We start from the raw sequence: 15570 nt of genomic DNA on the forward strand, positions 1-15570 counted from the left end.
TGGTTATTGGTGGGCATTGTGAAGGAAGCCTGTAGTCCCATCTGTCTGGGAGGCTCAGATGGTAGATTTGTGTCCAGCTGTTACAGGACAACCTGGGCAATGCAGTGAATCCCCCTCTGAAAACAAACACCTCAGATTTTGAAGCACAGACCCCAGGCAGACTTGTTTAATGTACGAACCATGAACCTTAAAACTATTCATTTGTGATTGGTAGTTTGCAAAGTGAATGGGGAAACTAAACTCTCAATAAAAGAAGAATTGGTGTATTTTTTGTTTTTGTTTTTTTTCCAAGAGAGGGTGTCTCTGTATAGCTCTGGTTGTCCTGTATCTTACTCTGTAGACCAAACTGGCCTTGAACTCACAGAGATCCTCCTGCCTTTGCCTCCCTAGTGTTAGGATTAAAGGCGTGCGCCATCACCATATTCTAATTTGCTTTTTCCTTATTCTTGAGCACTGCATGGAAGAAATGTGGAATCCAATAGATTAACACATTAATTAGTAATCCAGCCAATAAACAATAATATATTGATTGCATTACAATTAATTACAGATGTACTGTGCAGGAGACCTCTTGAAACAGCATGTTCCTAGTTAGTGGTACCTAAAGCTAATTGCACTGACTAGAAAAAATGGTGTCTTGACAGTCTTTAAATCTGCCTATTTTAGGATGACTACATATTCTTATGATCTTGTCTCTTACAAATGAGAATGCTTCTTGGGGTAGAATTTCAGAAAATATATTTGACTGTTTATGAGGACGATTCATGCTGACATAGTACTATTCTATTTTATTTCTGAAAATCTACTGAATTATGGATTACTGTGTTCAATAAATGAGAATCTAAGCTTGAGACCACTTAAGAAGAGTGTAACTCTTGCTACTTTCTGCACATAATACCATCATATAAATAAGATATCAGAAAATCTTTACTCAAGTAAGTATAAAGAAGGCCAGTTTTCTGATGAAAAAATAATAAACATTATACCTTATTAAAGGACTATTAAGCCAGGCAGTGGAAGTGCATGTCCTTAATCCCAGTACACATGAAACAGAGACAGGTGGATCTTTGTGAGTCTACAGAGCTAGTTTTAAGACAGCCAGGGCTATACAAAGAAACCCTGTCTCGTTACCAGTGCAGGCCTTTAATCCCAGCAACAGTAAAGCAGAGACAAGTGGGTCCCTGTGAGTTCAAGGCCAGCATGGTCTACAAAGTGAGTTCCAGGACAGCTATGTCTGTTACACAAAGAAAACCTCTCTCAAAAAACAAAACAAAACAAAACAACTGTCTTGGGATGTGGGAAGGACTATTAAAGCATAAAAAAGGTTACAGAATGAGAACGTAGGGGAGAAAACAAATAAGATCTCACCTTATCACGGCAGAGAGATTCAATGAGAGCATCAGCCTCTTCCATCCTTCCATACATCACTAATGCAATGCCAACTGCTAGACCACGAAGAATCTTCTCATGCTGAGTTTCTTGTGCATAGCCAACCATATCCTCAATAGCCTGGGCATTTTTAGAACCTAACATAACCAAACCTAAGGCCAGGCCAGCTGCCTCCCCTGGAGTAAGAAGTAAAATAACGAGCAACAGTAATGTTTATAGAGCCAAAAAAATAAAAAAATAAAAACCATATCCAATTGAAAGTTGTACCAATTATCAAAACAACCATTAGCCTAACCTAAATTTTTAGTTTTTAGGAACTAAAAAATAACTTGAGGTTTAATTTATGTGTGTTCTGCCTGGATGTATGTATGTACAACCACATACTGCCTGGTGCCTACAGAGGTCAAAATTCCTAGAACTGGAGTTATGAGCAGTTCTAAGATACCATGTGGGTGCTGGGGACCAAACATAGGCCTTCTGTAAGAGTAACAAGTGCTTTTAACCACTGAGTTATGTCCCCAGCCCTTGCCACCTTAAAAAAAAAACCCAACTTTTTATTATTATCTATTTATTTGCATGTATGTGTGTTTCTACATATATGCACATGTCTGAGAAGGTCAAAGGGTGTTGTATCCCCCAAAGCTGGTATTACAGGCAGTTGTGAGCTGTCTGATGTAGGTGCTGAACTCTGGACCTAAGATCAATATGAGCTCTTAACTGCTGAGCCATCTTTCTCCAACAGCAATTTTAAAAAATGGGACACATCTTTTATAGCTTTTAAATGCAGCATCAAATCTTGTAATAAAGTCAAGAGATATTATGGCAACTTTTCTTGTTTGCTTTAAAACATTATCACCAAACACCAAGGAATATTCTCAGGACACAAATAGCTCTCTTTAAAAACTTTCTATTTGCACAAGTTACTTCTGTCAGAGCACTCTGCATATGCCCCTTTAGAAAGTCTACGTTAGAAAAAAAGTATTAAGATAAACCTGCTTAACGGAGCAAAATCTGCTCCCTCTTCAGCAAGAGAAACCCACTAAATTTTTAGGACAACACTAGCCTTCTCCATCCTGTCCAATGCAATGCCAACTGCAAAACAAAAAACGACAACAAAATGCCCAAAACAAAAACTAAACAAAAAAACAAAAAACTAGAATTTCTTCATCTCCAGTTTTTAAAAGAAGACTATAAAAGACAAAAAAAAAAAAAACTCCAACAAACCCACAATTCTATTAATCATGAAGATTGTTGTATCAGTAACAAATGTTTACCTGTCACAGCATCATCCTGATAAAGGTTTGTTTTCAGCAAATCATACACATCTTGACGAGCAGTTCCCATTGCAGCCAAACCAAGGCCCAGACTGCCTCCATGTCTAACAATCTAGGGCAAAAAGCGTTGGTTCCAATAATTTAGAACACAGTACTTAAAATCCAAACTTAAATTCTAAAGAACACATGCGTGATAACCTAGGCTAGTTTCAAACTCACTGTGTAGCTAAGGATGATCTTGAACTGTTTGATCCTTCTACTTCTCAATTGTCAAAAAATATTTTGACGAGAAACATACAGAGGATGGCTCAGTAAGAAAGATCAGAGAATCAGGAGTTCCATGGTAACTTCAGCAATTTTAGTTATGATGTCTGCTGGTGCACACAGTGACTGGAGAAGTGCATGAGAGAAAGAAATAAGAGTACCTCCATAAATTTACATGAGAAAGACTGAACAATACTAGAGGCAAGTACCAGTGAAAGAACGGGAGGTAGGCAGGTGAAATCTGCGATGTTTGTGGCCTCTGGAGAAGGAGGCAGTACAGAAGATGCTAAGGACTGAGAAGAAAGCACCTACTGAATACATTTGTCAAGCAGGGAGATGGGGTAGAGCACAAAGCTCATCTTATCTGAAAAAGGTTGTGCAGGTTGTTTACTGCAATATACAGTTTGCGCTCACTGACAGCAGCACTCCAGCACTCTTTGGAAACACTCCTTCCCCACGGCTGACCTTGGTCCTAACTGGCATGTGGGTGCTGCTCCAGGGCAAGAGGACATTCCACCTCTAGAATCTTAATGTTTTCAACTAGAGAAATTCAAGGACAAAAACGTTTCAAGTTTATTCATCCTGACAACAGGTCCCTGAAGACATAACACCATTAGTTCCTATTTATATGTAATGTGTCACCCAGAGTTACTCAGCTTTTAGTAAAAAGCTGGTTCATCAATATTCTCATTAATTATGTAAGATACTTCTGATTATGAACTCCTTACTTCATTCAGAAGAGACCTCTATTACTAGTGTTTTGTTTTGTGTGTTTATGTCTGTCTGTCTATCCATAAACTACCTGAAAGTGAGGTAAAGATGTGCACACATACATGGAGTGTTAATTAAGACACAATCTTCTTGGTTCATTTTTTTTTCCACAGACATTTGAGGCTAAGGTGTTCTGGTTCGTTTAACCATTATCCTAGTAACTTTCTAAAAATTCACTCAAACCTGAAAACTAAAGTCTAACATCTCATTTCAGAGTCATTTAAAATAACAAGACTACTTAATAATTTTTTTCAAAAATAACATTGAAAAATCTTATTTATGATTAAAATAAGCAATAATTCTGACTTCTCAGAGTATATGATACTTTGGAAGCCCTGCATTTCCTTTAAAATGACATGGTTAAACCAAGTGAGAAGTAGGATCAATACAGTAAAAACATTCCAAGAGCCATAAGTGAGACAACGGTGTATTTTAGGGATACTTAGAACTATGTATGTCTTGCTTATGTCACCTGTTCTTAAAGGACATAAAAGCACAATTTTAACTTCCAGAAAAAGAAAAGAAACTTAGCTCTAAAAAAAGAAGAAAGGAAAAAAAGCAAGTATGATGACTCATTTCTGTAATTTTGGCACTCAGGAAGCTGAGGAAGGAGAAAGTCTGAGTTGGAAGGCTACCTGGGCTAAACAGCAAGACCCTATCACAAGAAAACTGACCCCCCCCCCAAAAAAAGCAGTATCAACATAACCTCCCCTCACCAAATTACTACAGAAAGTACTGTTTTTGGTATTACCAAATCCTAAGAGATCTTTCCTGTTGTGAAATATTATTTTAAGATGTGTTACATTCATTTTTGTTAATGCTGTTTAATATTTGTTTAACGATGCTAAAATGTGTTTCATTCTTTTATGTTGCATTTGTTTAACTCTGTGAAGCTGTGTTAACTTTGCCTGCCTAAACACCTAATTGATTTACTAAAGAACTGATAGTAAGGGCCAGGCGGTGGTGGCACTTGCCTCTTTAATCCCAGCACTTGGGAGGCAGAAGCCAGCGGATCTCTGTGAGTTCAAGGCCAGCCTGGTCTACAAGGGCCAGTTCCAGGACAGGCTCCAAAGCTACAGAGAAACCCTGTCTCTAAAAACCAAAACCAAAACCAAAAAAACAACAACAAAAAAAACCCCACAAAATAACCCCCCCAAAAACAACAAAAACCCTCCAAAACCGAAAAAATCCCCCCCAAAACCCCAAAAACTAAAAAAACAAAAAACAAAAACAAACTGATAATAAATAGCTAGGCAGGAGAAAGGATAGGAGGGGCTGGCACGCAAAGAGAATAAATAGGAGGAGAAATGAGGAAGAGAAGACTGAGGAGCAAGAAAAGGAGGAGAGGGCCAGCCACCCAGTCAGGCACAGCATAAGAAAGAACGTTAGGAATTATTATTATTATTATTGGCTAGAAAATATTATTTTAAGGTATGTAACTTTTGTTTATGCTGCATTTGATTAACTGTGAAGGTGTGATTTTTTGCCTGTTTAAAATAGGCTGATGGTACTAATAAAGAGCTGAATGAATAATAGCAAGGCAGGAGAAATAGGTGGGACTGGAAGGCAGAGAGTATAAATAGAAGAAGGAGAGCCAAGGAAGAGGCAATGAGAGAACAAGGAGAGGAGGATGTCAGGGGCCAGCCACCCAGCTACCCAGCCAGCCACGGAGTAAGAATGAAAGAAAAATATACAGAACTAAGAAAAAGAAAAAGCCCAGAGGCAAAAGTAGTTAGGATAATTTAAGTTAAGGAAAGCTGGTTAGAAACAAGCCAAACTAAGGCTGGGCATTCTTAAGTAATAATAAGCTACTGTATATGTGTGATTTATTTGGGAGGTGGGTGGTGGGCCCCCTCAAAGAGCCAAAAGAGTAATATATTACACAACAAAGAAAAAAAAAAGGTATATAAAAATAAAAAAGGGTGAAAGCCTAGAGGCAAAAGGTAAACAGGATTAACTGAATTTAAGAAAAGCTGGCTAGAAATAAGTCAAGACAAGGCTGGGAATTTATAAATAAGTATAAATCTCCATGTGATTATCTGGGAGCGGGGTAGTGGGCCCCCAAAGAGTAAAAAAAGAAAAAAAAAAAAAAACCCCAACTACACTATCCACTGAAATACTAAGCAAATATATAATCTCATTAGTGGTTCTCAGCCTTCCTAATGCTGCGACCCATTAACACAGTTCCTCATGTTGTGAGGACCCCTAAGCACAAAATTATTTCATTGTTTCTTCATAACTGCAATTTTGCTACTATAAGAATTGTAATGTAAATAGCTGGTATACAGAATATCTCATACGCGACCCCTGTGAATGGGTGGTTTGAATCCCCAAAGGGGTTGCAACATACACAGTTGAGAACCACTGTCCTAGATTCTCAAATAAAGGAAATTTGGTTTTTCATCCTAATACTTACATCATTGCTGGCATTCTTGAGCTGATTAAGGAGATAGTCAATTATGTCTCCACCATGATTGGCATGAATGAGACCCAATGCATAGAGACCTCCACCTTCCTGATAGGCTGATCCTGGAGAAGTATCCTTGGGAAGGTATGTTGCCATTAACTGTAATGCTTCCTTCTCATGGCCCTGTCACAAGAGGTAAGAAAAAGGTAGAGGAACACAGATGCACCATCTTCTCCACAGAATGTCCCTTTGCTGATGCAGGTAACAGAATACGCTTTCATCCAAACAACTCCACTATTCAAATATGAGTCTTTAAGAGAACTAGGTATACCCTGATTAGAAAACATGGTGGCTAGATCTACTTTTTACTTTGTTTTATAATGTTTCTTCAAATTAATTTAGACTATACAACATTTCAATTGAACTGTGTGGTAGTTTGAATGTAATTGGCCCCCATAGCTCATAGGGAGTGGCACTATTAGGAGGTGTGGCCTTGGTGGAGCAAGTGTGTCACTGTGGAGATGGGCTCTGAGGTTTCCTACGCCTAGTTCAGTCCACTGCCTGTTGCCTGTGGATCAAGGTGTAGGACTTTCAGCTCCTTCTCAGGCACCATGTCTGCCGGCATGCCACCATGTCCCACCATGATGATAATGAACTAAACTATAAGTCATCCCATTAAATGTTTTTTTTTTTTTTTTTTTTTTTTTTTTTATAACGGTTGCAGTGGCCATAGAGTCTCAGCAACAGAAACTAAGCTAAACTAAGACAAACCGTTGCAAAATGGTTTAGGAAATCTTAGGAAAAGGATTTCTGTTGGAATACACTTATTTTAGTGCCTTCCTTACTGTATCTTTCCCTGTCTGAGGACTGAGCTAAGCTGACAACATACACCTGTTGATGAATTACAATAAATTTACGCTTCTTAGCCCCAGAAAAATGGCTTCTTCTCCGATAACTAGTCACAATGAATAAAATATATTACCTTATGTATTACACCCAAGCTGGCAGTTGCAGTAAATTTGGCCCAGTTAGTGGCTCTGGCCAACCACTCCAAGTTATCTCTGTAAGAAACAAAGCAACCCGAGCATTATTAATACTAACTGTCCAGAGTAAGTTGTTCCCTTTCTGAGAAAGAGTCTAGCATTATAGCCCAGACTGGTCTTCAACCAGTGATCCTCCTGCCTCAGCCTCCCAAATACTGTCATTACATATATGTGTTAATATTCTGAAGTTTTTTTGCTTGCTTGTTTTTTGAGACAGGCTTCTCTGCACAGCCCTGGCAGAGATTCTCCTGCCTCTACCTCAGTGCTGTGACTAAAGGCATGCACCATCAATGCCCAGCTCTGAAGATTCTTAAAATGGATGATATATAATTCTACTTTGAAAAGGAAAATCATAATCTATAAATATAATTTATATCAATTTTTCCTTCAAGTTACCATAGCAACTAATAAAATTAATTTTATTTTTAAATGAGTAAATGTAAAACAATATACGTAACAAGCAAACATACTTAAAATTTAAGACTACTCAAAGTATAATAAGAAGTACTATCATTGTAATCTCAGTTACAAACCACTTGGTGGGCTGGAGAGACAGCTTAGTGGTTAAGAGCACGTACTATTCTTTCAAGAGAACCCAAGTTCAGTTCCCAGCACCCAAGTCAGTGGCTCACAACCTCCTGTAACTTCAGCTCCAGGGGATTTGACACCCTCCTCTGGCCTCCAAACACAACTGTACACACCTACCCTACCCCCAGACACAGGAATACAGATAACTTATTAAAAAAAAATCCATCACAATGGAATTCTTCAGGCATATTTACCTAAGAAACTGGTCACTGGTAGTACCACAGTGCATGAATGAGTTTGCTATTACAGTTGCTGTATGACATACAGAATTTCGTACTGCATCCTACAAAAACAAGTACACACTTCTTTATCACTGGCAAAATATTTATACATACATAAGCTCACACACATTCAGAAGCCGTATTTCACAGCAAAATCGGAAAACAATTGAAATGGGATTTAAAATATGATTCTGGGAGCTGGGTAGTGGTGGCACATGCCTTTAATCCCAGCACTCGGGAGGCGGAGACAGGCAGATCTCTGTGAGTTCAAGCTCAGCCTGGTCTACAGAGCGAGTTCCAGGACAGGCTCCAAAGCTACAGAGAAACCCTGTCTCATAAAACAAAAAGAAACAAAAACAAAAAAAATTAATCTGGGGATATTTCTTTAGATAAGGATTACATAGCTAGCCTGGAAAAACAAGACAATCAAATAGTATTATTTGTGGTATTATTATGAACTTAAGGTCATGATCACATTTTTGTTTGTTTTATGGGACAGGGTTTCAAATAGTCCAAGCAGGCCTGAACTTGCTTGAACTCCTGAGATTTCTGCTTTCTCCTCTTAAGTCTATCGATTCTAGGCCTGTATTACAACACCCGGCTTAATCATAATTTTTTTTTTATCACAGATTTAAAGTGTGAATTACAATTTCCTACTCTTCTCCTGAATAGCTTAACTATTCAGTTAACTACTCAGAAATTTCTGTTTCTCTTTAGCATCTTGCCTAAGGGCTCCAAGGTATTGGGGTAACTTAAGTAGCAATGCTATAACTCTTCTGGCCTACACCTCTGGCAGTCACTGAATTATAAATGTATCAATGTAGAAATGTAGTTATAGTGCTGGGGATAGAACTCAAGGCTTTTTACACTTCAGGCAATCACACTACTCCTGAACTACCTCCTAAGCCCTAACCTATTTTTAAATTATGTTAGTCTGTATCTTTTTGCCATTTGTAAACATGAATTTAAGGTTTCAAAAGGCACCTTATAAATGATTAAATAAAACACTGTTTAGCCACTGAACAGCACATGGCTGTAAGAAAAGAACAAATGTCTCTGGGATAAGGGATACTGAGTAAGAAAGAAGATTTTAAAAATGCTATTCATCTTTTAACATGAAAACTTTTTACTCCCAAGAAAAAAAAGTTTATTTAGTACACTGTAAAGAGAGCAGTGGGCACAGCAACAACAGATGAGCTACTTGCCTTGAAAACACCATGTATGCACGAATGTGAGTGTTCATGTGGGAACGCGCGTGTCATCTCAGTTGTCATTCCTCAGGAGCTAACCACCTTGCTTTTTGAGTCAGGGTTTCTCTGGAGGTCAACCAATTCACCTGACTCCCCATCACACCTGCCATTTTTTTGTGTGTTCCTGGGACTGACCTCATGTCTTGTTTTGAAAAACAACTAAACATTTACCAACTGAGCTATCACTCAAGCCCTTTAGAAAACTTCCGAATGAAAATAGTAATCATACCTATTCAAAAATTAAAATCTGTTAGGATCAATATCTCAATAATGCAACAGCAAAGTCTTGATTATGCTATTATATTCAACTGTTATGTGAATACAAAAAGATAAAAATGTTTTAAGAATGAAACAAAAAACTCACCACACTTCCCAACAAGAGACTAGCACAAAAACAGGAACTCAATCTTTGTTAATTCCTTTCCCTCCAGAAAGTGAGCGCTTTCCCCACTCACTGATCTTTTTTGGTGCGGGGAGCGAATCCAGGGACACATTCACACATGTTCCGTAGCTTTTTTTTTTTTAGTTTAGACACATTCATTGTTATTTTTATAAAAAGTTAACATTTTCTTGATTATACAAAATAAAATAAAGGCTTCAACAAGGTACTGAAGAATGTTCCATTATGGACAATGTCTACCTTTGTGTTTTTCAGGATCATGAGGTCTGTATTGTTATTTCGTATGAGAAACTGCAGGTGTAATTCAATAGCCATTTCACCACTTAAAATTTTAATCATTTTCAGTGTCTGGTCCTTGGGTTCTGGACTCTACAAAAAAAAGAAAAGAAAAGAAAAGAAAATCCAAATATTAGTGAAATTCACTAAGCCAATCTTATTTCATCAGCCTTAAACCAGAAAGCAATTACACACACACACACACACACACACACGACTCATATAACTCATACCCTCCCACGCCCTTCTTCCCTCATATTTTAATAAATTAAATTTATTATTTATTTAAATAATATCAAGATCTAGAAAATTCAACTATCAATGTTTGGGAGAAACACAATTTCCTTTTTGTTTTTTTAAAAAAAGATTTATTTATTATGTATATGACATTCTGCCTCCATGTATGCCCGCACGCCAGAAGAGGGCGCCAGATATTATTAAAGATGGGTTTGAGCCACCATATGGTTGTTGGGAATTGAACTCAGGACCTCTGGAAGAGCAGCCAGTGCTCTTAACCACCTAGCCATATCTCCAGCCCCCACAATTTCCTTTTTTAATCACATTTCACTTAGGTAGACTACAAATTCAAAAGAAGAATGCAATTTATCCCAAGGTAGTTTTTAAAACCAGGATTTATGATTTTTAATTATTTGTATATGTCTGTGTCTGTATGAATTATGCTATGTGTGTGTAGGTGGCCTCAGAAGTCAGAAGAAAGCATCAGATACCCAGAGATGGGAGCTACAGGTGGTTGTGAGCCTCCCAACATGGGTGATGGGAACTCAACTAAGGTCCTCTGAAAGAGCAGCATGCACTTCTAACTGCTAGGCTACCTCCCAGGCCAGGCCCCCATGGTAGCTTCTGTCTGTCTGTCTGTCTGTCTGTCTGTCTGTCTGTCTGTCATCTATCTATCTATCTATCTATCTATCTATCTATCTATCTATCTATCTACCTACCTACCTACCTACTACCTACCTACCTACCATCCATCCATCTATATTTTTGAGACAGGGTTTCTCTGTGTAGCCCTAACTGTCCTGGACCTGTAGACCAGGCTGGCCTTGAACTCAGAGATCTGCCTGCCTCTACCTCCCAAGTGCTGGGATTAAAGGTGTGTGCCACCCCTGCCCAGTACTTTTATTTATTTTTAAAGACTTGCTTACTTTTATTTATTTTTTTCTAAAGATTTACTTATTTATTATCTATACAATGTTCTACCTGCAGGCCAGAAGAGGGCACCAGATCTTAATACAGATGGTTGTAAGCCACCATGTAGTTGCTAGGAATTGCACTCAGGACCTGTGGAAGAGCAGCCATCTCCCCAGCCCCATTTATTTTTATTTTATGTGTATAGGTATTTGCCTTCATGGATTGGCTGTGCATCACTCGCATGCCAGGTGCCTGCCTATGAAGACCAGAAACGGGCACAGGGTCCCTAGAACTAGAAGTACATACAGTTGTAAACCACAATGTAGGTGATGGAATTGAACCTGGGTTCTCTAGATGAGTTTTTAAAACTACTTTTTACAGAAAACACAAAAAACTCTCAAAAACTCAAATATATATCATGTATTTAAAAAAAATGCTGGTCATGGTAACGACCACCATCAACCCCCACTTGTCAGGCAGCGCTCTGGTCTGACCTACTACAGTCAGTTCAGCCAGGACGACACAATGACAGCCCCTCTGCTGCCACCCCGCTCCCTCTTCCTCCCCCTTCCTCAAAAAAGAAGAAAAGGCCCTTCAAGAATACTTTGCAGTCCACTCACCGTATCCGGTGTCTTTCCTGCCAGTGCACTGCCTGTCTTCTCCTCCGTTTCCATAGGGTCACTAAAAGAAGAAAGCCAACGATCAACATTTCAATAAATCTCTTAAAATTAATAGAAGGTGTAGGCAATTTAGTTATATTGTAGATTTGAACTATGTCCAAAACATTTTACAAGAAAATACATTCACTTTGTGGATATTACTCATTAAGAATTAAGATTCTTGTATCTTTAAGATGGAGGACACAGATATTGAATCTCCCCTAAATAAACTCTTTAAAACAAACAGAAAATGAATCCAAGTTAGCAAACTTTGTGAATAATAAACACAACAAAAACGGGGTCAAAAAAAGTATCTTGTCCATTCCCAAAATAGTCAGGTGAAGACGAACCACCCATAGCTAAAAGTGTAAACTATCTGGGACCCCCCCACAACTTTAAAATAAACAGCCAACACATCCTCTGAGTCAATCACAATGTTGTAGAGAGAACAGTGGGCAGAGGAAACATGAACACAAGAGAAAGTTTTAGGGAACACTGAAAATTAGAAAAATGACCTTTAACAAGCCACCTCTGTAAAAGTTTTAGAAAGCTAGTTTTAGTAAAATGAATCACAGAAAATGACTAAAGTAAAATTTTATGCAATATGAGAAAATTTATTTCAAGTAATGAACATTTTATAGGTATGGTGGTACATGCCTTTAATACCAGCATTAAGGAAGCAGAGACAGGTGGAGCTCTGTGAATCTGGGGCCAGCCTGGTCTACACAATGCGCTGTAAACTAGCCAGAGGCCAGCCTGGTCTACAAATAGATCAATGGGAAAGAGAAAAAAAATCTTCCAAGCGTTCACAGAACAACCCATTAAGTTCTAAGCATTCAATGGCTCCTCACACCAAAACTTCAAATACTTAACAGTCCTCTCCAAAACAACATGGTCAGATACTTCACAGCAATACCAATTCCTTCCTTCCTTCCCTCTCTCCCTTTCTTTTTTTATCGAGACAGGGTTTCTCTGTGTAGCTTTAGAGCCTATCCTGGAACCCACTCTGTAGACCAGGTTGGCCTCGAACTCACAGAGACCCGCCTCTCTGCAGCCCGAGTGTTAGGATTACAGGTGTGCACCACCACCACCCATCCAGTAGTTTGTTTTCTATTGCTGTGATAAACACCATGACCAAAAGGAAAGCGTTCACTTGGCTTCAATGTCCCAATTTCAGTTCATCATGAGGGGAAGTCAAGAAAGGAAGTCACGGCAGTAATCAAAGCAGAACTAAAGCAGAGGCCATGGAGGAACACTGCTTACTGGATGTTCTTATGGTTTGCTCAGCTCGCTCTTTTATACAACCCAGGGCCCCTTGCACAGGGGTAGCAATAACCACAATAGACTGAGCCTCTCCCACAAGTAATTGCCCCATAGATTTACCTACAGGCAATCTGATGGAGGAAATCTCAACTGAAATTCCCTCTTCTCAGATGACTCTAGCTTGTGTCAAGTTTGCAAGAACCCTAGCACACTATCTAAGTAGTGACTATACTGTATTGTCTAGGGATTGCCCCTACCCAGTCAGTCAGTCTAACTGGCCAATGCAGAGCTTGTGGATATAACTGTGGAGCCTCAAAGGATACTTCCTATACACAGAATTTTGTTTGAAATGTATGAGGAAGGCATTAACAGTTGAGAGGGAAGTAAGATCTTAATAGGTTTCAAAACAATGACTCTCACTGCTAAACAGACAGTTATGGGAGAAAAATATGCTGGAACAGTCATGATATAAACATTTTAAAGAGCTGGTCTAAATGTATAAGGATATGCAGGGGAAAGTGCATATTGTATGAATCTAAGGCATTATTTATTTGGCTTTAATAGAAGTGCAAAGCCCAGAACATTTCTTTCTAAATTTCTATCTCAGATGGATCTGAGGCCAATATCTCGGCCCACCTATCCCACATACTTTAATACAATAAAGTAGCCACATATTATCTGACATGCTTGCCCTACCACCTAATCCTTTCTATTTCTTTTTAGAAGGATTCACTTTGGTTGTCCTTACTTTGCCGATTATAGGGCAATACCATAAGACCTTACAATCTATAGAAGCTAATAGTTAAACTTATTTATTCTTAAAAATATACTACCTATGAATATTTTATGTAGTCTCCAGATTAAAAAAACATCTTTTGTGCAGTTAATGGTGATGAAGAAGATACTTATACCTGTCTTTCTCTGATCCTGGCACAGTACCCGTATTAGTAGATCCAGGCACAGAAGCAATGGGAGTACCAACAGTTCGAAGATTCTGGATTACAGATGACAAAAACTGCTGGCTAGCACTTTCATACAAATCAAAACAAATCTGATAGGCCATCAGCAGGTTGTCTTCCTTTACCAGCTTTTCTAAGATATCACTCACGGCCTGAGGATCATCTAAGAAAATTAAGCACTGAAATGGAGATAAAAAATTAGCATACAGTAACTGAAAACTTCATATACAGGTACTTAGAGCAAGACACAGTTCACAATACAAACCGGAAGAGACTTGTCTAGTCTAGCATTCCATTTCAGAACCCAACACTAAGTAAATGTTTCCTAAAAATCCCATTCGCTCAGATTATCTGCGTGGCTCTGCCTCCTGAGAACTGGGACTAAAGGTGTGCACTACTGCACCCAGCAATCTTCACTTCTTTCAGTCACATCCACAATTTATTCATGTACTTGTCTACTTATTTATTTATTTGGTTTTTTAGGACACAGTTCCTCTGTGTAGCTATGGCTGTCCTGGAACTTTGTAGACCAGGTTAGCCCTGAACTCAAGATCTGCCTGCCTCTGCCTCCTGAGTGCTGGGACTAAAGACGTGGACCACCGTTGCCTGGCCATAATTTACATACAGTACCTTTTAACCTATACTTTATTGCCATAAAATGTTAAGAATCAATCATTCATTTAACACACATTGTGCTGTCTGTGCTAGAATAAGAGTAATCAAAATTATCATTTTAAAGCATTTTATTACTTCCGTTAAATATCTTCCATGTGTTTAAATAAAACTAACCTTTCAATAATTCAGTTTAATTTTTAAAAAAGTCAGCTTAAATGTTATCCCCTCATAAGTAGCAAATTACTCACTTTCAAGAAAAACATAGTCACCGGGCGGTGGTGGCGCACGCCTTTAATCCCAGCACTCAGGAGGCAGAGGCAGACGGATCTCTGTGAGTTCGAGGCCAGCCTGGTCTACAAGAGCTAGTTCCAGGACAGGCTCCAAAAGCCACAGAAAAACTCTGTCTCGAAAAACAAAACAAAACAAAACAAACAAAAAAAAAAAAAAACAAGAAAAACATAGTCAAAATTATTATAAACTAAGAACAAGAATTACTGGAAACAAAGGAAGTGACTAGTAAGCAGTGCTTAAGTAAGGCAGAGTTAATGTACTGAATACACAGTAAGTCATTAAACATTACCAAAGGGAGTAAAACACCTAAAAGAATACAATTGTCTATAAGAAAAGAAGTTGAACCAGAAGAAAGGGGCAGAGAAATATTATATATGAGCATTAAAAAAAATAATAACTTAGAAAAAGAACTTCAAAAACATCAAAGAAAAGTAAAAAGAAATACAATGTTAAATATTAAACTGACTTTGGGTGACATAAAAAAAATCAACTTAAAACCCTGTGTTGACTTGGAGTAATTTCAATGTGGTCATTTTTTATCCTGGTATTTTCAGTCTCAAATTGCATTCTGAATCATTTTTTAAAGGGGACATACATGTATGTACCCCCATATATATATATATATATCGTATTCATTACAATGAATATGAAATACTATACTCTTAAGCAGTATACGAAAGTATATACAGTGTATCAAATTGCTTAAAAGCAAACCATGCACATCTTCTGTCACTGAAAGCTGCAGAGACTC

At 38.2% G+C, this 15570-nt stretch overlaps 1 protein-coding gene across 1 annotated transcript in view; it reads right to left on the reverse strand.

Moving 5' to 3' along the window:
* Nucleotides 1-15570, reverse strand: part of Psmd1 (proteasome 26S subunit, non-ATPase 1) — a 77843-nt gene that overhangs the window by 48390 nt on the left and 13883 nt on the right. The window contains exons 7-14 of the mRNA XM_038338916.1: nucleotides 13866-14092; nucleotides 11653-11713; nucleotides 9848-9976; nucleotides 7931-8019; nucleotides 7088-7166; nucleotides 6115-6288; nucleotides 2664-2775; nucleotides 1369-1565 (exon numbers count right to left, since the gene is read on the reverse strand). Of these exons, the coding sequence (XP_038194844.1) occupies nucleotides 1369-1565; nucleotides 2664-2775; nucleotides 6115-6288; nucleotides 7088-7166; nucleotides 7931-8019; nucleotides 9848-9976; nucleotides 11653-11713; nucleotides 13866-14092 (1068 nt within the window). The remainder of the gene's footprint in view (nucleotides 1-1368; nucleotides 1566-2663; nucleotides 2776-6114; nucleotides 6289-7087; nucleotides 7167-7930; nucleotides 8020-9847; nucleotides 9977-11652; nucleotides 11714-13865; nucleotides 14093-15570) is intronic.

Source organism: Arvicola amphibius, chromosome 8 (assembly GCF_903992535.2).
Source record: "Arvicola amphibius chromosome 8, mArvAmp1.2, whole genome shotgun sequence".
Lineage (NCBI taxonomy): Eukaryota > Metazoa > Chordata > Mammalia > Rodentia > Cricetidae > Arvicola > Arvicola amphibius.